At 40.7% G+C, this 25,074-nt stretch overlaps 1 protein-coding gene across 1 annotated transcript in view; it reads right to left on the bottom strand.

Annotated features, from left to right (window-relative positions):
• LOC115782047 (transmembrane protein 189) overlaps positions 1-25,074 on the bottom strand; it is a 45,743-nt gene that overhangs the window by 11,497 nt on the left and 9,172 nt on the right. The window contains exons 2-4 of the mRNA XM_030732031.1: positions 11,834-11,953; positions 11,581-11,672; positions 839-983 (exon numbers count right to left, since the gene is read on the bottom strand). Coding sequence (XP_030587891.1) covers positions 839-983; positions 11,581-11,672; positions 11,834-11,953 — 357 coding nt within the window. The remainder of the gene's footprint in view (positions 1-838; positions 984-11,580; positions 11,673-11,833; positions 11,954-25,074) is intronic.

Here is a 25,074-nt window from a genome sequence, read left to right as displayed (position 1 = left end):
CTCCCCTCCTCTCCTCCCATCAGTGACCTTTCTGCTCAACTCGTAGTGTAGCCATGACGGGTGGAGATGTCACCTCTTCAATAACAGCTAGCTCAGTTTCTCCCGCTGATCTTCCTCCTCCAGTCCCTCCCACTTCTTGCCCTGCAGTTGTAAGGTCAGTGCACATGATTACCAGCAAAACTGCCCTATGCGTTCCCAGAACTTCGCATGGCTTCCCATAGTCTGGCACCTTGCGATACTAAGTCACGGCGGTAAGTTGTGTGACACTGGAGCTGACCTTCTGAAGTCCTTGCATTTTCATTGCGAGTTTATGGAATTTAATTGTAGGAAGTTAGCTTTGGTAGAAGCTCTTAGCTATGTTGGGGCATCTGTCTATAGGGGTTACACCTCAATCCTCTGCAGGTGTTACACCTTCAAGCTTCTCAATAATGATGATAATGACAAAGTTTTTCTACAAAGGATACAAAGGAAAGGTCTTTGGCAACTTCAATGTCACTTCAATAAGTTTTCCAATGAGAAAGCCACAAGTGCCATTCTGTGCCCTAGCTTTCTTTTTTCACTAAAGAATTACTTTTGTTTTCAAAGATTTATACAGTCCCCCTATCTATCACACTCACACTGGCTGAAACCCCAACCATCTGATTAGAGCATAACCTTCTGAGCAACAATCATCCAACAGCAGAAGTGACTGTAATGTCAGGAATCCATCTGCTTAGCAGTGTAAACATCTGTCACGTACATGTATGTACTCGACTCATCTTTGTTTGCACATGATAATCAACTGAGAAAATTCAATTATGCATATGTATATGTGCACGCATATGTGTGCATTATTTACCTGGTGTGTAAGTGAGGAACTTGTAGGCCATGTGAGCCAGTGGGAGGATGGGGATCATGCAGTTATCACCATTGGTTTCGATGAAGTCGTGGCGAGTGATGGCGGTTGGATCGATGTGGTGTTCCCTGAATGGCCGAAGAAATGCCTGCAAAGAAAAGGAGGCAGAAAGAGAAACGACAAACATAAAATTTAAAAAGTGCTCTCTGTGTACAGTTAAACACCCTGAGCTCTGAGAAACATTTTTTTATGCTTGTAAAATTCAACTGGCCTTAGAATTGAGAGGCAGGACTTTCTTTAACCAATCATTACCTTATTTTTGTATGATGGTGCCACTGAAATGACCATAGTGAAGTGTGAGCCTTGCTAAATCAGAGTGAAGACTCAGTGTCCTTTTATTCTAAACTACACTATATTTTTGTAAATGTATCGCATCAACTAGGGTTGTGCAATATTAACAAAAAAATGCTCTCTCGATGGTGGTTTGTTCGGAGATGATGGAACAGGTTAGCAGTCGAGCTATCTTTAACGGCAACCGCTTTCTTACAAAGTCTGCAAACTGCCGTCTTTTGAGCAATGTCAGTCTTTTCAATCCAAACCGCCTCCATGAGAGTGAAGATGATCCTCGCATAGAAATTAAATCTAAGGCGGTAGACTGCGAGGCTGGCTATGTCTAAATTTCTTCCCCTGGCGCAGTGTGTTCACTCATTGCCAGCTTTAGGTGTGTTGTTTAGGCACCTATGTTAGCCACAGTATGGGCACTTTTAATGCACACGCACAGCAGCCTATAGTGAAAGCATGAAGTAGTGAACGCGTTGAGTCGAGGCGTTTTGATTGTTGTTTTTTTTCCCCAGTCATTAGCGTACTCGATAACGTCAGCTCACGCATCGTTAACATGCAATTAAGATATTATCGTAGATGATGTATATTGCACACCCCTAGCCTCAACCATAGACTGATCAAGCATAACATTATGACCACTTGCCTAATATTGTGTTGAACCCCTTTTGTTGCCAAAACAGTCCTGACCCACTGAGGCATGGACTCCACTAAAGCCCTGAAGGTGTGCTGTGGTATCACGATGTTAGCAACAAATTCTTTAAGTCCTGTAAGTTGTGAGGTGGGGCCTCCATGGATCAAACTTGTTTACCAGCACATCCCACAGATGCTCAATTTGGTGAGATCTGGGGAATTTGGAGGTCAAGTCAACACTTCAAACTCACTGTCATGCTCCTCAAACCATTCCTGAACCCTTTTTGCTTTGTGGCAGGGCACATCCTGCTTGCAAGAGGTCACAGCCATCAGGGAATATTGTTTCCATGAAAGGGTGTACATGGTCCGCTTAGGGAGGTGGTATGAGTCAAAGTAACATCCACATGGATGGTACGACCCAAGATTTCCCAGCAGCATTGCCCAAAGCATTACACTGCTTATGCTGGCTTGCCTTCTGCCCATACTGCCAGGTGTTCCCCAGGTAAGCGATGCACATGCACCCAGGCATCTACATGATGTAAAAGAAAACACGATTCATCAGACCAGTCCACCTTTTTCTACTGCTCCGTGGTCCAGTTCTGATGCTCATGTATCCATTGTTGGTGCTTTCGATGGTCAATAGGGATCAGCACGGGCACCCTCACTGGTCTACAGATATGCAGACACATTCACAGCAAACTGCAATTCACTGTGTATTCTGACACCTCTCTATCAGAGCCACTATTAACTTTTTTGGCAATTTGAGCTACAGTAGCTCTTCTGTTGGATTGGACCAAATGGGTCAGCCTTCACTCCCCACATGCAACAATAAGTCTTGGCCGCCCAAGACCCTGTCACAGGTTCTCCACCGTTCTTCCTTGGATGACTTTTGATACATACTGACCACTGTAGAGTGGGCACATCCCACAAGCGCTGCAGTACTGGAAATGTCCTGACCCAGTTGTCTAGCCATCACAATTTGGCCCTTGTAAAACTCGCTCAAATCCTTATACTTGCCCATTTTCCCTCTTTCTAACACATCAATTTTGTGGACAAAATGTTCACTTGTTCCCTAATATATCCCATGCAATAACAGGTGCCACGATGAAGCGATAATCAGTGTTATTCACTTCACCAGTCATTGGTCATAATGTTATGCTTCATTGGTGTATATAGGGATGCACCAACTGGATATTTGGATAGGACATTAGTCCAATCCTGACCGGAAAAGCTGGATCAGACCAATCCGTTCAGTTCCATGTTGTTCTACGGTTAATATGCAACTTAGCAGTAGTGCTAACACAACATAATTTTAAATACAGAATTAGATTTCAGCTGCACACACAGTGCATGTGTGTGAGGAGGTGAAGAAAAGAGTAACTAGCAGATTATAAATGACAGCAGTATTTACACCTAAAGATTCTCACTCTGAACCAAAATGGGATTAGTACAAATAAATACATATAAATTTTGGAACTGATGTAATTTATTATTTTATTAATAGATAGTAATTCTGAAAATTGTGTGTATTCACTGTCACATTTCTTTTACGAAGTTAATAAAGCATAGTTTAAGTCAAGTCTGATATTGCCTTATGCATAAAGAGTGTTTACAGATAATAAAAATATCAGGATCAGGTTTCTTTCTCAGTTAGGATAACAGCTTATTAATAATAAAAGTCAAGGTATCAAATTGGGATTTGAAAAAGTGGATCAGGACATTCCTAACAACAGAATACTGTATAAATCTGCCTGATCTTGGGAAAAAAAGGAATACACACAACAGTAAACAGCTAATGTAGTTTGTGCTAAATGAAGATGTTATGTTAGAACACGCACAAACATGCAGAAGCTGAAAGCCACTGTTAGTCCTCTACTTAATTTACATTCACTTTAAACCACAATACAAAACAATGTTTATACTCTTTGCACCAATGCAGATCAAACAAACACACACACACACACACACACACACACTCTCTCTCTCCCTCCCTGTCTCTCTCTCTCTCTAAGCGATGCCGAGCATCCTGTGCAACCCCAAAGCTCATATCCAGCATCCTAATAAACCACAGAACAGCAGTCAACTTGTGCACACACACTCATACACAAATGACCCATGGACACCCCACATAAATTCAAAAATGTGAGCTTCAAAACACACACACACACACACACACACACACACACTTGCAAACCCCACCAGCACTGTGCAGAGGCAGACACCTGTCTGTGAGAGCACGGGGGTCTCAAATGAAAGACTGAATCTGAATCTCAGAAGCACAAAAGAGGACAAAAAGAAACACACCCACATGCACACAGAGGATAAAGGTAATTTATTTCCCTCTGTGGAAAAAGCAAAAAAAAAGGAAGGTTTGCATAGGTTTTTTTTTACAGTGCGCATTTATCCGAGTGTGTGTTTGTGTGCAGCCATGGAAGCATCAGCATGAAAACTCATTACTGTCAGGTCAGCTGCTCAAAACAATCACACATGCCTATCAGTGAACATTGTTGGTAGGTGCCACTGCAAACACTGAAACTATCTGTTGATATCCTCACAATTATGTGCCCAGCTCCCTTCTCTTCTGCTGCTTCCCCTTCCTCCCCTCTGCCATCATCCCCCTCCTCTCACTGCAGCCCTCAGCTAGATGAAAGGCCGGCTAAGCCGTAGAGGTCGTGCCGAGAGGGGCGGCACGGGTGCTCCCAGTTAACGGTGGGCCACCAGTCCCTGCGTGTCCTCTAATCCCACACCGTTTAACGGCCTGCCTTGCACGACATCCGTTAATCACCAGCTCACATCGCCCATCGCCCCAGCAACCAGCGCTGTCCCACAGCTTGGACAGACACGCCCTTCCACCCCCTTCTTTTTGTCCTTCCAACCTCTTCGACTGTATTTTTTCCCACTTTTTGTTAGTTTCTCTCTTTTTCGGGCCAAATCTGATTATGTTTTTACTAGCACATTCCTTTTTTCCGCCCTTTAAGTAAAAACTGACTTACGTCATTCAATTAACTCTCTTTCAATGCTCCAATCAGCCTCACTAGAGAGTTGCCTTGAAAGAGATATGTTCGTTAACGACACAAGGACAGAAGTAGTGATGCTTTTAAAATATGACTACAGAACTGAAATAGATGGGGAGAAAGGATCTTAAAACATATATCCCTAAACTGTAAGCACATCTGGCAAATTTCAGTGTGAATCGAGCATCATTGGGAACTAATGAGCGTGACTTTGTCCTCAAAGTGGTGTCATTAGAGGACTGCTAAATCCTTGTTGAGTCAATTAAAGCTCAACGACATGATGACGACAAAAAAAAACACAGCGGCCCAAAGCCTCCTAAAGGAATTGTTCTAAACACTACAGGGAAATTGTGGAGCACTTCTTAAACTAGTGTTGCAATTTTCACTCTGCTGTGGAGAGAAAATGCTTTCTTGGGCTCAAATAAAAAAAAAAAAATAAAAAATTGTTGTTACACAATTTCTCCCGGAGAGCAGCAGCCAAGCAGTACACTTTGTGGAATAATTCTCGCCCTATTTTGTCTGAACAACAATATATTCAAACTCTGACGATGACAGAAACACATTTTACTGCACTCTCTGAATATGTGTGATTTATGTTTTTTTTAAAGTGTACTACTAATATTGTAGGGTCTTTACAACAGAAAGCACTTTGAGGTGACTGTTGTTGTGATTTGGTGCTATATAAATATAACTGACTTGAATGAGTTTTTGTAATTAACAAGATATTTTGGAGGAACAGTGTTGATATGATGTAAATGTGCTGGATTTTATAGACTCCAGAGTAAAATGGAAGTTATTGCTATAGCAATTCATCGAGTAACTCAAATAACTCATTTACAAAAAAAAAGCTTCAGTGCTTCCTTTAATCCACAATTATTGTCACCATGTAAACACAAGCGTTTCACCCATATTTGCAACTAAAAGGAAAAATGTATTCAAGAGCAAGCATGTGAATACAAAGTATTATATTAAAGATTCAAGATTCAAGATTCAAGAAGTTTATTGTCATGTACACCGCAAAACACTGTGGTTATGCTGAGCAATGAAATTCTTACTTGCGACTGCTTTACAAACAATTAAAATAAGCAACTAAGTTAAAATAAAATTTAAGAACTAGTATATTAGGAAAGTAAAAGTAGAAAATAAAAATAAATAAATAATAAAGCAAGTGCAATATATACAGATATATACAGATGAATGAAAACCCAAGCAGCCCTCACTTTTCTCAACAAAAAGACTGATAACACAACAGCAGCAGTGAAGATGATGCTGTCATTGTTTAACATGGGAATGTTATTCTAATGTACAAAAAAGCAGTGCTTGTTACTGGAACTGCCATAAAAACCTTTACTGCAAAAAGGCTAGTGGGAGTCCTCAATCAAACCATCGAAAAATCTACCTGCTCCCATCCACTGCCATTTACACAGCAAAAAATATAAAGTAAAGTTAAAATATAGCATGTGTATGCAGATAAACTGTTAACCTAGTCTGACATGATGTTTAAGTCAGGCAGTGTGCTGAAGGTTGTCAGCAGCCGTCCCACTTTCTACAGCAGGGATACCTGCAGCATGCAGGGGTGAGACTAAAAGGGGGCATGAGATGTACCAGATCCTATTTATTTCAAGACTTTAGTATTATTTTGCAGATTTAGTGTAAAATATAAATAAATTTATCAATTAAATTGCATTCACATATTTGAAAATATAAAAAAAATAAGCCTTTTTTCTGCCGGCAGGCAAGTAAAACTTTAAATTGGCCAGTAAAACTCTGAGCCACTGGCCTGGGCTGTTAGGCTGGACACTTAATTAGTGTTAACATTAATTAATAACATGTACACCATCAGAACATCTGTTTTCTGCAGCAGGAAAAGTTGCATCGAAGCACGGGGCAAACCTCAGGTCTGAGGATGCCGTTATGCTCACTCTTCATTGCAGCCACCACATGCTCCTTTAAAGTTGTTACTATTAGTTATTTATTTTTTGCACTTAACAAAATGATTTTAATATGGCACATACATACACTGAAAGGGTTTCGTTCTTTTACCGTATGCAGTTAAACTAATAAAAATACCACAATGGACACCAACGAGGATGAAACCAATTCACTGTAAAAGACCTCTCCTTTCAACTACTGCACATTAGTAAGAAAAAGTTTTTGAGACAAATTTAGAGAGCAGCAGTGACACGAAAACATGGCCCACAATCTAAAGTGTAACATGAGATAAGAGATGTGTGTAGATTTCACCCAATGGCCTTTGCTGCTGGCAAAACTGTGTTACAATGAGAGCAGATTTGTGACCAGGTATGGCGACGCTTAATGCATAAATACACACAACATGTCAATCTCAGCAACATCTTTAAAGAGGTCATAGACAGATAAAGGCAACAGGGAACTGGAAACAAAATAAGCGCGTACAAAAGTATACACAGGACATACACAAACACCAAAAAAATAAATAAATAACAGAACAGACAAATAAAGAATGGCACTAGCTTCTAATGTTCTAATGCAACCACTATTAGCCTCAGGTGTTCTGAATCACGCTCGTCTTTGATATTCAAACTAGCGTTAACTGGAAGCACGGGCCGGCTTTATTCTCAGACTCAAAACGCAGACTCAAAAATACAACTGAGGTGTATGCCTTTCTTTTGCCATCGCGCACGTTTGCACACACATACACACACATACACACACTCTTTATTTTCCACCAGCCTATTGTCACCCCTCTGTTCTCTGTATAAGTCCATTCTTCTCTTCGAGTTAAAGTCTTTATTAGAGGTCTCCTACAGTGTCCAACACACCATGCAAATCTGTGACTGCTGCTGTGCCTTTGGTCCCAGTAACTACCCCAAACCTCAATAAATGCCACATTATAAATAAACATCAAACCAAATAATACCTTCTGCAAACACAAAAAGTAACACAGGGATCCCAAAGTTACTGCTTAGATCCATCTGATGGTACAGTGCATGTATAGTGCTAATATCCAAAAAACGGAGTGATTAAATAATCCTTAGGGTAACATTTAAAAATACAGTCATACACAAGGCAACCTTACACCCCAAATCAAAAAACAATAACAACAACCATTAGAAAGCATCACATGAAGCAAACTGTCAATACTGCAGCCAATGAGTGCCAGAATGCACTGCAGTAATGGGACTTATCTAAAAGCTATGATGACACAGCCTGAAATCCACCAGTCCCCTGTGTAGACATATTAACTCATAACATATTACCATTTTAGAGGCTAAAAAGTACAACAATGTAAATCAGTGAAATGCTCAACTCAACTTAAATAGTCAACAGTAATGTACCGTTTTTTCCCCTCTTTTTAACCTGTGCAACTGCTGTAATTCACATACCATTTCATTTAATAGCTGATAAACATGTATGAGCATCAATGCACCAGTGTGTTTACTGCTATATCTAAAATTGGTGCACTTACTAAATAATGAGGTCTGATGATCACAACCAGCATCTTGATTTGAGTTTGAGCCAAACCCATTTACATCATCTATCACAGTGTAACAGACAGTGGTACTGAATCAAATAGTATTTTTGTGGTAAGCTGCCAAATATTACAGTATGTAGTATTTCTGTCTTCTGCAAACACCAAATTTCCCAGCATGGGGCTCAACAATATGTCATCTCACTTATGCCATATTCCCTTTGTATGTATTAATATCAGTGTATATTGAATTCATATATATATATATATATATATATATATATATATATATATATATATATATATATATATATATATATATATATATATATATATATATATATATATATATATATATATATATATATATATATATATATATATTATTTTTTCCTTCATAAAACCATCCCAATAAATACAGTGTTGGTTCTTGGGCCTCTAGCTTTGGCCTTTAGCTGGATAAAGTTAGTAATTGCTATTTTGAAAATCTAATTTTCAATCATTCATTCATTCATTGCTTGGCCACTTAGCAAAACCAGATGTAAGCAATGCAGTGAGACATTATGGCACTGCTGGGGAACAAGGTGGCAATCAGTTGCATATTTACAAATCCTGCCTTTAAGCTGCTAATTGATCCACTATAATCCATTCACTAGCTGGTGGCTAACCATCCTCTGTTACAACAGATTTAATTGTTAAATAGAAAAATGAATGTAAGCAGCTGAAACAAATGTGGCACTATATTGCATAGGAATCAACGCCTGCACCTGTCATCACTGACTCCTCCAAGGGCTCCAAGAGACTATATATAAAACTGTTATAAGAAGTATAACCCATATTTTTTCATGGGTTGCCATTTTCCAGTCCATGTGACAAATGGCATGAATTTTAATCAAATTTTGAACACTATTACATCATTATTAATCATGCATTGATAACATGTGGTCAAAGCGTGATTAATACCTATTGTTCTTACGGGGATGCTTCAGGTTTCAAAATACACATTAGCGTCAATATTTCCACAGGTTATTTATGTATGAATAATTCATAAATACAAGAAACAGTAGATGAAATACACACTGACTCACTAAATTCACATCATTAATCAAAACAAAGTTCACATGAACCAATCTGCATGCTGCACCTGATCATCCTAATTTTAATTGGATGAAATGAGGATAACCTTTACTTTAATTGGCTGAGGGAACTGTGTGTGGATTAATGTGGGTAATGTGTTTTAATGCAAGAATTAAGTGTATGTATATCCATCTTAATAAACCCACCTAAATATGCATACATGTCTTCTGGCACTTTATGGTGAGAGGTTGCGGATATTCAAGGTGAGATCATTCACGTGTGTGTGTGTGTGTGTGTGTGTGTGTGTGTGTGTGTGTGTGTGTGTGTGTGTGTGTGTGTGTGTGTGTGTGTGATAATGGACATTATTGTCTACAGGGAAATGCCGTTGTGTTACAGTGACATTTAGTTTCCAGGTCACTATGGTAGTCTGAAACTCTAGGGATTAAGGTGCAACTGCTACCATGGAGATGCAGCCTTAGGAAAGTGGAGAGACTGAATTTTAACAAAATCTCCTCTGGTTAAAAAAAAAAAAAAAAAAAAAAAAATGACATACAGAAGAATTTAATATAATTTCTTTGTAAATGAAAACTGTGTACCAAAAGATGAAAAAAAAACAATCTTTCACTATAGCTGTCATGTCATTAAAAGAATTTTTAAAATAAAAACAATTTATAAGATGCTCTTCTGCAAGTAAAAAAAGGAGTAATTCCAGCTGCCTCTTCAGTGTGTCTCTCATCCTACAGACGTGCTCCAGCTGCCACCTCAGTGAGCAGCACATGAACCAATTCTCCACCTGCGGCAGGTATTAGCTTTAATGTCCTTCCAGCTCAGAGCAGATTTCAAGTGCAGAAAAAGACTGCTGTTGCCAGCTGTTGTCCAGGACTGTGGAGTTGTAGTCTGCACAATGGCCAGATGAAAAACTCACCGGTGAAACAACTTAACTGAATATTGTGGCCTATAACAACAGTGACCTGGCCGGTGAGCCAGCCAATGGGGAAACGGACACAGAAAGGACTAGGGCTAGCTGATTAGCTGGACTTTCCACCAGTAAAAATCAATCACAGATGGTGTTGCACTTCTGGATGGATTAAAAAAGTAAATTAAATAATTGCCAAAATGAGTCTCTGAAAATGCACACGATTGGGTGATAATACACTTGGGCAGTAGGCCCATATAAAGTTTAAACGGTGGGTCATGTGACTTTTTCTTGTATTTTTGTTTTGACTAGTCAGTAAAGCACTTAAAAAGATACAAAATACAAAACACACTTTGCTACTATTACTACTACTGCTGCAGGAATATTTTGGAGTTTGAAAAGAATGACTTCTATTTCTTTTCAAGAGAAGACATCACTCTCCTGTCTCTGTTTAAAATATGGAGCTAGAAATAAGAGAGGAATACTTTTCTTATTTAACATCAAGCCTTGAAAAAATAAAACAGCTGCCTGTAAGAAGGTGGAATCAGTTTTTTTTTTTTTACAAGGTGACTACCAAATGAAAAGTTTAATTATTAGCTTATTACTCATATGTTGAGGGACCCATTAACTATGAAGGTCTTTTAAACACTCAGAAGTCAAATTAACTATGAGTGATTTAAAAGGTTAGATTTCCTCAACTTAAGTTTACTCAGGGAACTTGAGAAGCAGGTGGTTGCTGGTTGTCGCCAGGTAAAACTGGTCGCAAAGAAGGTGCCATACCAAAAACTGCTTTGGCAGCTCGCAGGTTGTTGCTGCCACCTGTAGTTTGTGTGGAAGACACCAACTTGTCTGCAAACATCTTCCATTCACTCCAGCAATTACTCGCCAATGGGTCACAAAATACACACTTTTACATAGTAACTGGTGGCTACCAGAGGGTTACTGAACAGTCTCTATGCCTGCGTAAATGGGGCTTTAGCAATCAATTTCACAGCAACTGTCAGCAACAACTCGCAAATGTTCAGGGAATACACACTTTTCCCCTGCAACCCATGGCTGCATGGTCTCTAGACCTGTGTGACTGAGGCCAAATAGAACCAACACTAGAGAAACTGTTACACTGTTATGCTTAATGACGTACGCCTGATTTGGTGCTGCTGAATGGAACGTGAGGAAAATTAAACTCAACTTTGGACTGAATCGATCTGGAATTATTAGAAGGTGTTTAATACAGCCTGGCTCTGTGTGTGTGTGTGTGTGTGTGTGTGTGTGTGTGTGTGTGTGTGTGTGTGTGTGTGTGTGTGTGTGTGTATACCTTGCCAATAACAGGGATGTCCACAGATCCCCAGGTATCTGCTCCCCAGTGTACAATCCCCGATGCAAAATCTGCCGTCACTATTCCTAGGACTGGTGCAAAATACAGTCATAGAGAGAAAGAATGAAAAGAAAGAAAAAAAACATTAGATGTGTAAACAAACACATGAAAAATTACAACCAAAATCACAGTTCTACAAATAACAGACATAACAAATAACTTAATAACTTTGGCCATTTTGCTGCCAGCTTACCGATGCCGAGGACGATCTTGTAGATGTGAACAGTAGAGAAGTGCAGGAGGAGGAAAGAGAAGTTGATGATGAAAAGAAAGAGGCACAGAATCACACACACCCACTCCTGGAGCCGTTTACCTGGGGAAAAACACAAATGACAAGAAAAAATATTTATGTAAGCATCACAAAAACAGCCTACATTGCTGGGCAGAGAGGGGAGAAAAAAAAAAAAAACGAGCAAAAGCAGTAAAAAGCTGAGGGTATCCTGTATTAATGAACTGGGTGAGGTCCCTGCGACCACTGGCAGAACAAGTCACTTTTAACTCGGGGTCAAAGGGCCAGTCATCCACAATGAGTGTGTGTGTGTGTGTGTGTGTGTGTGTGTGTGTGTGTCCAGAGTGTTAATATGTAATCACTCAGATGAAGACAAGTGTACTCCAGGCAGCAGGGTCACGACCTCTCACATGTGAAACACTGGCACTGATGCAGCACCAAGCAGCACACACACAAAGGCTGTTTCAGGTGGGAGGTAGGTCTCTGCAGGGACAAGGCCAAACTCATAGGTCAGCAGTATCAACTAAAGAACGGAGGAAAAGGGACTAACTAAAAGTACTCAATTGCAATTCAGCAATATTAGAAGGGAGAAAACCCTCCAGCCACACAGCACTGAAGATCAGAGATAATACATTATTGAAAACGCACACATAGCATTGAGCACATAATCTGGCCGAGCACCCTCCGCTTTCCTGATGGCTTTAGTCTTCCACCAACTTACGGTCCTATGAATGTCACTTTGTTTGCTTCTTTCAGTTTTTGCTTGTCTGACCTGCCAGCTCAACAGGAAACTTGATATATGACATCATTCACTTAGAAAATAAACTACAGACCTTACAAATATAAACCACTGCTGTTCTGTTTTTAGCTCACTTTCTTCTTTCACACCCCCCCCCCCCCCTTCACCACTCTTCTAATCCTTCTGTCATTGCCAATCTAATGTGCCTTTAAAACTTTAATGTGTTCAGATCCTAATGTATCACACAGCATTAGGAGCCTATAAGATATTCATGACAGTTTTTTCTAATAAAGCACACAGGCCTGTGAGCGTGCACGCCTATAGACCTGAGCGACTATGAATATGCTATCAGCCTCTCACAAGGTATGGACTGAAGCGGTCACGGGAGATTTAGAATATGTGATTATGGATATTTCACGAATCATCAAATGTGACCTTTCACCTTCTAAAAATAGACGGCATCAAACTTGAAAAGGGACAGATGGCTAATTCAAGTGGAGATGAAAGTTCAACTTCTAAATGACTTTGACTCTGCTAGCTGTTTTTCGAGTTGTTTTGAAAAACTTTTCTGTTCCTCTCGCTGCCTGTGTCGGACTAAATATTTGCAGACAGGTTTGTATAAATTAGTTTATCTTTTATTAAAATGCTGGGTGACTCCATACCACACAAATATAATGAACTGATTCTTCATAACCTTGATGGCTAATGCTAGAGAAACACTTCATTTAAACCATATCTGGTACATTTGGCAGATGCCTCTCTGCCAGACAGATATATTGTATTATAGAGGGTGACAGCATGTGTTATGAGAGATTTCCTGTATTTGTCCTTATGGCAGTGGAGCTGAATCAGTCTGTTAGAGAAGGCGTTCCGCTGCCTGTCCAGTAACTGTTAACCATCAGGATGATCCATGATGGGTAACAGTTTGTTCAGTGACCTCCTCCTCTCCACCACAGCTTTAAAAGTGTCCACTTTGCTACCAATTACAGATCCAACTTTCCTAATCAGTTTATTCAGTCTGTTGGTTCAGCTCCAATGCTGCTCCCCCAGCAGATCACAGCAAAGTACACTGCACTCGTCTAAACTGAGTGATGGAAGATCTTCAGCATTTTGCTGCGCACATTGAAGCTTCCTACCCTCATCCCCTTTTTGTGTGCAGCCTCTGTGTTGGTCTTCCAGTTCAGCCTGTTGCCAGTGCAGATGCCCAGATACTTGTACTCCTCCATCACCTTCCTGTCCCAGGATAGACACGGGTTGTGTAGTCACCTTCTTCACTGTCATACAGTGTTTCCCACAGAATTAGACTATTTGTGGCAATAGCATTTGGAGGGGGTAAACTGTGGTCAGAGTTGCCCCTTCAGCTCGCAGCAGGTCTCCAGCTATCAACAGATGCACTCTAAGACAATGAGGAGGAGGGGAGGCTGACTGGAGAGGCAGCTGAGAGGTGTTAGCTATTTGGCATTGAACTAACTTTTAAAATAATACTGTACATACACAACGTAGTGGAAAAAAAATATATTTCTAAGAAACCTGGCATTAAACATAATGTGAATAGCCAGTGATTTAAGAGCCCAATGAAAAAACTGAACAAAGTGTGACAAAAGAATAAGGGAGGGAGAGAGAAGTAAGTGTTTCTGTCACCACATGTCCTGTTACTCATTGGCTGCCCTGTGGTACTGCTGAACTATTGTACTTTTTTCAATCTCCACCTTGGCAACACAAAACCTAACCTCTCTGGATGATCTTTTGTCTGTGGGAAAAATAGTAAGTCTTCCCTGTGTAAAGCTTCTCTGGTAATAAGGCCGTACAAAATGCATGCAGCTGCATCAAGCACTACGTCTGTGGACTTCTTACATGTTTATGGTACAAAGCAGAATGAAATACTGTGTCCTGTACATGTGACGCAGTACCTTAGTGTGTTTACATCATATACACATCCACAGTCCATACTGAGGTTAAATAGACCACACTTAGCTCTGTTGTCTCCAAGCTTCATCTGACACCATTTTCTAAACTCTGCCCCAAGGTACACACACACACACACACACACACACACACACACACACACACGCACCTCAGGGGATCACTACACCAAAATTCACTCTCCATCTCTCTCTGTCTGCATGCACACACAATCTGCTAACACAGACACACATTAATAGACATACCACAATGCTCAAACTGATGGATTTCCTAACACATTTTCACATCTCTTTCTATTACACACACACACACACACACGCACACACCCTTTGACACATACACAAATTCAGACACTCCATCTCCTTCATACACACACACACACACACACACACACCCACAGTGCAGGGCCGCGGAGCAGTGGGGCGGCTGTCAGGTGATGTGCGTCAGTCCTTGGATCCTCCAGCTCCCTGGTGAGGGGAAGGAAACTAGGACAGGCCTCCGCAGAGCGCGCACACACACACACACACACACACACACACACACACACACACACACACACACACATAAGCCCTTGTCCCTCAGGCCATGGCATTGCTGGATATCGCAGACACATACAGACACATACACAAAAACAGTATGGACATATGCTAGCATGCTTGAACACACACACACACACTCAGCAAACACACACACACACACACACACACACACACACACACACACACACACACACCTGACCTGCCTTCACTAGGCATAACAACACCAAAATTAAATGCATACATATAAACATACACACACCCATACAATCCACACACACTCATAGGGCCAGAGCAGCGCACTCATTAATATCATTCTGACAACAACTGGCTCCCTGGCAACCTCTCTGCCATCGCTCACCCAGCAGCACCCCCTGCCTGCGAGCGTGCACGTGGGTGTGCACGGGGATTTAACCTGGGCGGAGCCGGGGGAGGGGAACGAGGGGTGCTAATAGGCTGAAATTAATCAACGCCGGCTGATTCGCTGTCTGGGGAATGAGTGGCGGGCAGCAGGCAGGAAGGCAACACATCCTGAATACTAATGGCTTAATGGATAGGGAAGAAGTTGAAAGTAGATCCCTTTACCTCTCCATGTGTTGTTTGTCAGGTAATGAGTATATAAAGTGAGTGTTTACAGCATGTTAAACGGTATTGAGCATGAGTCATTTTTACTTATATTAACAGCTATAGTACAAGGCAAAGTGAAAGAGTGTCCTACAATCACTCCCTTAAAAAAAGACAAAGAAGAATAGCAGGGTCAAGCATTCTCTGCACTAAGCCGACTAAATTTCAAACCACATCTGTTCCTTCCTCTCCATTTTGGCCTTTCACCCACAACAAACTGGAGCAAGAATACATTTAGTTTTTCCACGTATTCTTGTTTTTTTTTTCCTCCTTATTTTGGTGTGTGTGTGTGTGTGTGTGTGTGTGTGTGTGTGTGTGTGTGTGTGTGTGTGTGTGTGTGTGTGTGTGTGTGTATAACTTTTTCAAGACATTCAGACACGAGATCACTGTGTTTCATTGTGAGGAGGAAGATGATAAACAGAAGCCCTGATGCTCTGTGTGAAGAAGCATAAAAGGCAGCCAATCAGGGGCTTGTTTGACACTGAGCCATTGATTTGCTTTTATGCATTTTTCCAGTGGTCACACAGGATGTACAGTGGTTCCTAGGAAGGATTTTACTGTCTTAGAAAGCTGGTGGCCATCACAGCAGGTAATTAGGCCACAGAAGACTGACAATTTTACTGGCTTTTGGCTCAATGGGAGTTATCAGATCATATCCATTATCAGAAAGCCAAATGAGACCCTATCCCCTTATGACCTGCACGGGCAAATGATGGAGGACAGGAAAAAGGGTAGCGAGATAAATGTAGGACAGTTTTTGATGTGTGCTTGGTTGTAGGCATGTGAAGTTAGCTGGTGTGTCAGTATGTTTGTAATTTATCAAAAGGTTTTGGAATTCTTGGTTTTAACTGTGTGCACATGCTCTGTAAGTAGCACATTTAAGAAAATAAAAGTAATCCTACCTTTAAAGAAAGAAAGCATTGCATCATTTTCATTGTTATGCAGATGATACTCAGCTTTACCTATCAATGAAGCCAGATGACGCACATCAATTAGTTAAACTGCAGGAATGTCTTAAAGACATAAAGGCCTGGATGAACTCTAATTTCCTGCTTCTAAATTCAGATAAAACTGAAATTCTTGTACTCGGCCCCACAAATCTTAGAAACATGGTGTCAAACCAGATACTTACTCTGGATGGCATTACTTTGGCCTCCAGTAACACCTGGTCATTTTTGACCAGGATTTGTCCTTCAATGCACAAACAAATATGTAGGACCTCTTTTTTTGTATTTGCGCAATATTTCTAAAATTAGAAACATCCTTTCTCAGAGTGATGCTGAAAAGCTAATTCATGCATTTATTACTTCTAGGGTGGACAATTGTAATTCATTATTATCAGGTTGTCCTAAAAGCCTTCAGCTGATCCAAAATGCTGCAGCTAGAGTACTGACAGGGACTAGAAAGAGAGAGCAGATTTCTCCCATATTGGCTTCTCTTCATTGGCTCCCTGTTAAATCTAGAATAGAACTGAAAATCCTTCTCCTCACCTACAAGGTCTTTAATAATCAGGCCCCATCTTATCTCAAAGACCTTATAGTCCCATATCACCCCCAACAGAGCACTTTGCTCTCAGCCTGCAGGCTTACTTGTGGTTCCTAGGATACTTAAGAGTAGAATGGGAGGCAGAGCCTTCAGCTTTCAGACACCCTCTCTATTTTTAAGATTAGGCTTAAGACTTTCCTTTATGATCAAGCTTATAGTTAAGGCTCGATCAGGTGACCCTGAACCAGCCCTTAGTTATGCTGCTATAGGCCTAGGCTGCTGGGGGGTTCCCATAATGCACTCTTTCATTCACCTTATTTACTTTGTTTATACTCCACTCTGCATTTAATCATTAATTGTTATTAATCTCTGGCTCTCTTCCACACCATGTTTTTTTTTTTTTCCTGCTCTCGGTTGAGACGGACGCATTTTCCTCTTCTCCCCAGCCTTCCCTCTGCTTTTTGCTGCTTCGAGCGTCCCTTTACACATCCCCGAACTGGAATTTAAATTATGGATCTGGTCATCTGGTCTCTCAACACTATTGATGATCAAATTCTCATCACAAGGAGATTGGGAGAAGGGGAACCCTCTTTCCTCTGGCCCGGCTACATACCCGGCTGGTTATGTTATGGATTCCCGTGGGGATGGAAGATAACGTTCCTGGCTGCACTGTGTGGACGTGGCATTTATATTGATACCAGAATTTTTCCCAAATTGGACCTGGGGATACCTGGTTTCTGGGCAGCTGTTCAGGCACTAGTAAGGCTGCCTATGAGGGATGCAGAAACAGTACGAACTCAATCAGACTCAGTAGAGCTGAATCGAAATGGATTACATCTGGAGGAGTGTTGGAGTCTCTGTTCTGCGTGGCGGACTAGAACCAAATTTGGATGATTGGATTTCTGAGAGGTAACCAGAAAACTGTAAAGGTCTGTCAGCAAATAGTTATGATGGCCTGAACCAAAACAATTGCACTATTTGGAATTTGGCTCCCAGACGGTCTTGGATGGCTGTCTATCTAAAGTGTCTCCTGGAGATGTTTGTAAACAGATGCTCTTCACCCCGCCCCATGTTGTGACCTGTATGAACTGGTATCCTGGCAACCAAGGCTGACTGTACCATCTTATCATGAACATTGTCATGAACTGCTGGTCTTGGAAGCTGTGTGGCCATCACAGTATCCTGCTCGTCTCCGCTGGCAGCCCCTCCCCTACCCACCCTAGTGCCCTCCAGGCTTTAAATGTGCTGCTGCTTTGCTGAGGTGTTTTTTTGGAACCTCGTAAGGTGTTCATAATAAACACAGTACCAGATGATTTTTTTTTAACCTACCTATCCCGGTGTATCTCTTTCTGTTTTCCTGCTAAAGGTAGTGCCGGTAAAACGGCTGTACGACCTCAGACACCTGTCCCCCCTGTTTGTGTTTGTCTATGTTGTATTTCTTGGATGGGTGTTCTGTTAACTGTAATTTCCCCATTGTGGGACTAATAAAGGTATTCGTATTCGTTGGTATTTTCTCTCCCCTCAGCCCAACCAGTCGCGGCAGATGACTGCCCCTCCCTGAGCTTGGTTCTGCTGGAGGTTTCTTCCTGTTAAAAGGGAGTTTTTCCTTCCTACTGTCGCCAAGTGCTGCTCATAGGGGGTCATTTTGACTGTTGGGTTTTCTCTGTCTTAAAACACCTTTAAGGTTCACAAAGCTATTACTTCAGGGGTCCAACCGCTACTTCATTCAAACTTAAGATATTTTGTAGGAGCGACTTCTCTCATTGTACTTTTGTTTCCTTCTAGCTGGCTTGGATGATAAAACTGCAAATGTCTAAATTTTAAACTCACGTATGATGACCAATGGAAACTGTAACTATGACTGTTGCTAGTTAGTCATGAATGTTTATACTAAAGGTGTGTGTGGGGGGGTGGGGGGCGAAAGGACTTTAGACTCGCTTAACTGCTGAAGAGGAAGGACGAGTTTCGGTTTCTCCTGTGGGTTCTGTTCCTGCTGTGCAAAAAAAACAAAAAAACAAAGCTCACCTATCAAACCTTTCATCTCTCCTCATCATTTTCCAATAGAAAAGTGCAATGGAAAGCATGTGCATGAATCACATCCCAGTACAAGTGCACAGGAGCCATCGGAGCAGTGTGTGGGGTGTATGGAGTAGGCTACAGGTGTCCATGAACTGAGTCAGATAGTACCAGTCAAGAGTTTGGACACTGGTACTGTATTTAATGAATATCAAATATGCTGCTTGTGCTGCTTTTTGCAGGGTCTAGCTACAGGCTGTTAATTAGGCATCTTTTACAAACTATAGAGCCTCTGAATTGTTAAGATAATGAGGCTGAACGTCACAAAGTTGGAGCTTTCTTAAGTTACTTGGAGATGTTAAAAGGTAAACAACATCAATGAGGGAGTCAAAAATTATTCTGATTCAATACATGGATTTCACTTTTAGAGATTAGCAAACCAACCAAGCATCAAGTGCTGTAACGTTACTGAATACAAACTGTTGGTGTATGCAAACAGGCACGTACAAGACCTGTGCTGTGCATTTGTATTCATTTATAAAATGTCAATATGTTTCCACCGCCAATGACATATTCCCATGTTAAATGAGGGGGAGGGGGGGGAGGGGGGGCTCTTTTTGATACAGTTATGACCAATCAAGTGAACACATATGCACAGCGAGAGACAAAACCAAAGGCGAGAACACAAAAACCACAAACAACAAGCGAGGCAGCCACACTGAAGCTGAATAACCACCTACAGGGCCTCTGACAAAAAGGATCTTACACACTCTGAACAGTAGCCTGACAGCGGCTCAAAAGCCGAGTCAGAGCTGCCAACATACCTCGACCACGCCTTTTCTCCCTTTTCCTTTCATTTTTCCCCATCACCCACAGACTCTCTCTGAGATAGATTCCATTTACAAACACTTACTCGCTCTGATGTAGAGACTGCTAACATATTAGGCACCAAATCACAGGGGGTGACGATATACTGTATGCGCGAGCAATATACAGACAGCTCCGCTACTCTTTTGATTCTCTGTCTGTCTGTCTCTCTCTGCGTCCCCTGGTTGGCTCTCAGTAGACTGTCTTCAGATGGGACTTGGGGAGAGTGAGAAAGGGAGAGGGGGAGAAAGATGTGGGTGGTAAAAGTGGGTCACATGCTCAGAGAGAAAGCGAATGAAAGGGGGGAGACAGAAAGAGAGAGATGAGGGAGAGTGACAGAAACATGGAAACATGGGTGGGTGAGTGAGGTAGAGACACACAAAGGAAGGGAGAGAGAGCGAGCGAGAGAAGGGGAGGTCGAATTCCCTCGTTCAGAAGGAGTGGATCAGTCACAGGCCTCTTTCCTTTCATCTGATCTCAGCGGACGGCAGAACCTGGGACACACACACACACATACACACACACACACACACACACTAACAGTACACAACACAGGGACGCAAGTAAACACACACACACACACACACACACACACACACACACACACACACACCATCATTGGTACATACATACACACAAAAAACCAACATCAATGCAAAGTACACATACCACAGATGAAGAGACACACAAACATAATATGTATGTCTTTATGTGCGCGCGTACACACACACACACACACACACACACACACACACACACAATCCTGCCAGACAAACTTAATAAATCCATTACCCTGTAGATTCAACAGCAACAAAGAGAGGAATGTAGCAAATGAGATTCAGTAATGGCATACCGACACAATGGCTCGCACACACATATGTGCACATTGACAAACAGATGCATATATCCAGCCACAATAACACACACACACAGACACACACACACACACATTTAACCCACATGAGAGTCAGTGTAAGTAGGCCCTGCTCCAGCCTCTCTCCCTCGTGGAGACAAAAAAAAGGATGGACAGATCCCATCAAGTGCATGTTTCTTTGTGTGTGAAAGCACGAGTGTGTATGTGTATGTGCTGTATGCCATCCCCTCATCTCTTGGGTTTTCTACTACCACCATATTCATCTGCAGCTCTCATAAGAACAATTACACACACACACACACACACACACACACACACACACACACACACACACACACACACACACACACACACACACACACACACAGCTGATGTTTGAAAATACACATCATTCCCAGCTCCTCTCACGCGTTGGTCAAGGTCAATAGCAAAATCCTGCCTAGAAGGCTTGCCTAAAGCCACAGATGCACTGTGTGTGTTTGTGCAGTGTGTGTGTGTGTGTGTGTGTGTGTGCCTGAGTCTGAATTTGTGTTCACATCATTTATGTGAATGTGCAGTGCACAACAGCTTTGTCTGCAGGTTCATAATTAAAGAGTTAAATCACAAAAGGTATATTAAAAAAAATAGAAAATCAGGAAAAATATTCCTGATTTGAATATTGTTCCTTACTGTTCACATTTCCTGGCAAAGTGAAGCTTAGTCCTGCAATTCTGCAGGAATTCACAGTAATTCTCTGCAACATTTTAAGTGACTCATTTTAGAGTCATGTTCTTTATGCAACCTGTACTGTAAGCTCTCCGTTCTGATTGGCTGAAACACGTGCATGCACTTTGATGCCAGTGAAACAGGTGGTTTTTTTGTGTTGTACCATATTAAAAACAAGGTAACAAACAGCAACAAAAGGTGAATATCGTCTCACTGAGGACAACGCAAAAATAACTCCAGACATGTTTGTTGCTGGCAGGAATCACAGGGGGGTGGCATGAGAGGACTTTTAAAGGCACATTAGCTGCAATGAAGCTGGTGAGCCTGCAGGTCTGGACGCTAGCTGCAGGCAAAAGCAGAGCAAGTATAAAGTTATGTGGAGAAGCTTCAGGTAAAAGAAGGACGTAGAGAGCTTATATGTCTCTGGGTGTGTGTGTGAGGGAAAGAGAGACAGATGGAGGAGTTTGGGGCAAAGTAAAGCAGTCTGTGTGAACATAAGTGAGAGTGAGAGAGAGAGCATGCTAAATAAAGTCACTTCCCCTCAAAAGAGAGTTATGAATTACAGTAGTATTCTCTCTTCTCAATGCTTGAGTAAAACTGATTGGAGAGCAGGGCTTCCTCCGAATAATCAGATGTCTCTTCAGTGAGTTCCCGAGTAAAGCTTCACGGCCTGGTGGACATTCCAGGCTGCAGTTGTCTGAGTAACCCTATAATGTATTTACTGCTCTACTGTATGTCAATCAACGGTATCCTTTGCTTTCATTGGCGGTCACTTCAATCACGGTTCACGATTACTGAAGATATGCTAATTAATGATCACAGAATTTTCCTTCAATTTTCCTTTATTAGGTTCTCCAAGAATTCAAAAAGCATCTTTATTCATAACTTTCACATAATCTTTCAACCCAGTCTGTTTATATAAGATATTTGCAACTTATAAGATAAATTGCTTGAATGTGCTTAGCTTGACCAACGTGACCTCCGCGCACCAACTTCTACTAACTTCATCCATTAGTCCAAGAAGACTTTTGTTCATATTTAAAGAAATTTCCTCAACCTGACAGCATGCTGCCTCATCATTAGCAAGGAAGCATAAACAAGCACAGAACTGTTAAAATCAGCAATGTCACCAAAGACTTAAATGAAGAAAAGGAGCATCATCCACATATACAGAATATGTCTGATTACTTTTCAAAACCCAGAATCATTATTGCTCCTGACCAAAAACATTTCTTAATGAATCATCGATAGAAAAACTGAATCACTAATTGTCCTGAATATTCACGTAAAGCCCCAAAAAGGGTGCATGATGGATCGCAATATTTTAAAACTGCAAACGTTTGCAGCAATAGTTTATTTTTAATGTGTTTGCAAAGTTTATATACATAACCTAAAACATGCACACCATGTATTTGGAATTTTTTCTTGGAAAAATGTTAAACTTCTAAGTTGGAAATGTGGAGGAAATAAATTAAATCAATTTTCACATAAACAAAAAAGAAGAACATCTCAAATTACAAGAGTATTTACACATGACATCTGAAAATTTACTTCATTTTTCAACACTTTATATACTATAAATTTACACTATTTTAATTTCCATTTTGACATCTTGAACTATACATTAACCACAAACACACATATTAATTTGTGTGTTTGTGATTAATGTATACATTTTTGGTAAATTTCTAAATGCCTACACATTTTGGGAATGTTTTTCACATAACAAATTTGAGAAAACGAAAAAAAAAATATCATCTGTCCTTCTCTATTTATTAATAATCCAGGCCAAAAAAAAAATGTATTGGGGCAGTTTAATTCTGCTGACTTTACAATAGTAGTCCTCTCTAACCTAACAGTAGCCACACACACACCCTGAGGTCACAATCACACATAGAGGTTAAAACTAAGTACAACCCACATGTTCCTGAGGGCTCAACACACATGCTCAAAAGGTTTGTGACCCCTGACCTTTACGCCTTTATGGCCCTGGGGTTAGCAGTTAGGGGAGTCAGGCAGCGTGTGTGTTGTGTGTGTGTGTGTAAGTGCAAACTGCTACACATGAGAGGTGAGTGAAATCAGAGAAGCTCATCTTTAACAGAAAGAATCAGATTTTAGGTGAAAACTGTCAGTGTAGTCTTGACAGTAGGAGTCACATATGAAACATTTAAGGATATATACGATAGATATATAGAATGCAGTTTTATGCTATCAATACTGATTAATCACACAAAACAATTAAAAACCGACGTGCCCAGAGCGTACCCTCTTTAATATGGTAAAAATTCTAGTAGAGAAAAAAAAAACAAATACACATTCAAATCAATAATCCACCTTTGTAAAACTGAAAGTTTGGTTCATGAATAAATATGATGCAGACCACATGCCGTATATAAAAGATAGATGTAGCATCATATCTGTCACCATTTTTCTTTTTGGAGCCAAAGGTATGCATATTTAGAGAGCTAGCTAACAGTAGCAAACTGTATGGGTGCACTGCACAAAACACAGACAATAATTGCTATTAATGAAATAAAATACTACAATTGCACTCAGCAAAACTCCAAATACGATTAACCACTCAGCAAGCCATGCTACTTGTCAGACAACTGAATTAAAATTGCTCCAAGTGACACCAACATCGAAAGGTCCAGTTTAGTGACTCAATGAAGGATATTTGATATAGAGACAAAAACCTTTTTGTACCAAACTTTAAACCTGTATGTTTCATCTGTAATGTTGTAATGTCTGCAAGGAGTGACTCAGTTTTGATTCTAGCCTCAAATAGCCATTACAGGAAGTGAAGTTGCCGTCACTTCCCTTTGGCCTCCTTGTATTTCACTGTAGGTCGCTAACTTTAAGATGAATGCGAGTTTTGATGTGTACACAAAGAAATAAAGCCCAATATAGTGGGTGCAGACACAAGAAAAGAAATTACAGTAACATAGCAGTTAGTATTACTGAACTATTAATATTTTTTTCTAGAAATTATTTTTAAAAATCAAAGTATTTTTTGCTATCAAAAAACCCCCATTCCTAACTACAAAGTCTGTCTCTGTATTTTTGAATATAGTAGCTTTTGAGTACATTGATGACTAAATAGACACAGTAATGCAGTCCATTTCATTCTGTTAAAACATTCAGTTCCCGGCTGCCTTGTCATTAGTAGTGTTGTTTGTTAACAGCCGGACTGGGATAAAGCTGTAAAATCTAAAGTTACCCACTGAGAAAAAAAGAAGTGCAATTACACTAATGCCTTTTCAGGTGCACAGCAGGAAACAAACGCTTGTGCTTCAGGTAGACTCTTTCAGGTCAATTTTCCAACCCTTAACTTAAAAACCATACTTCTGTATGCATACACATGGGTGTGACTAGTAAGCAGTGACTGAAAATGTTTAAATTATACAGCATGTTAAAGATTTTGGCACTGTAGGTC

The sequence above is a fragment of the Archocentrus centrarchus genome, chromosome 6, assembly GCF_007364275.1.
Source record: "Archocentrus centrarchus isolate MPI-CPG fArcCen1 chromosome 6, fArcCen1, whole genome shotgun sequence".
NCBI classification, from domain to species: Eukaryota; Metazoa; Chordata; class Actinopteri; order Cichliformes; family Cichlidae; genus Archocentrus; species Archocentrus centrarchus.
The sequence above is the reverse complement of the archived record's forward strand: the minus strand, read 5'-3'. Positions and strand labels throughout refer to the sequence as shown.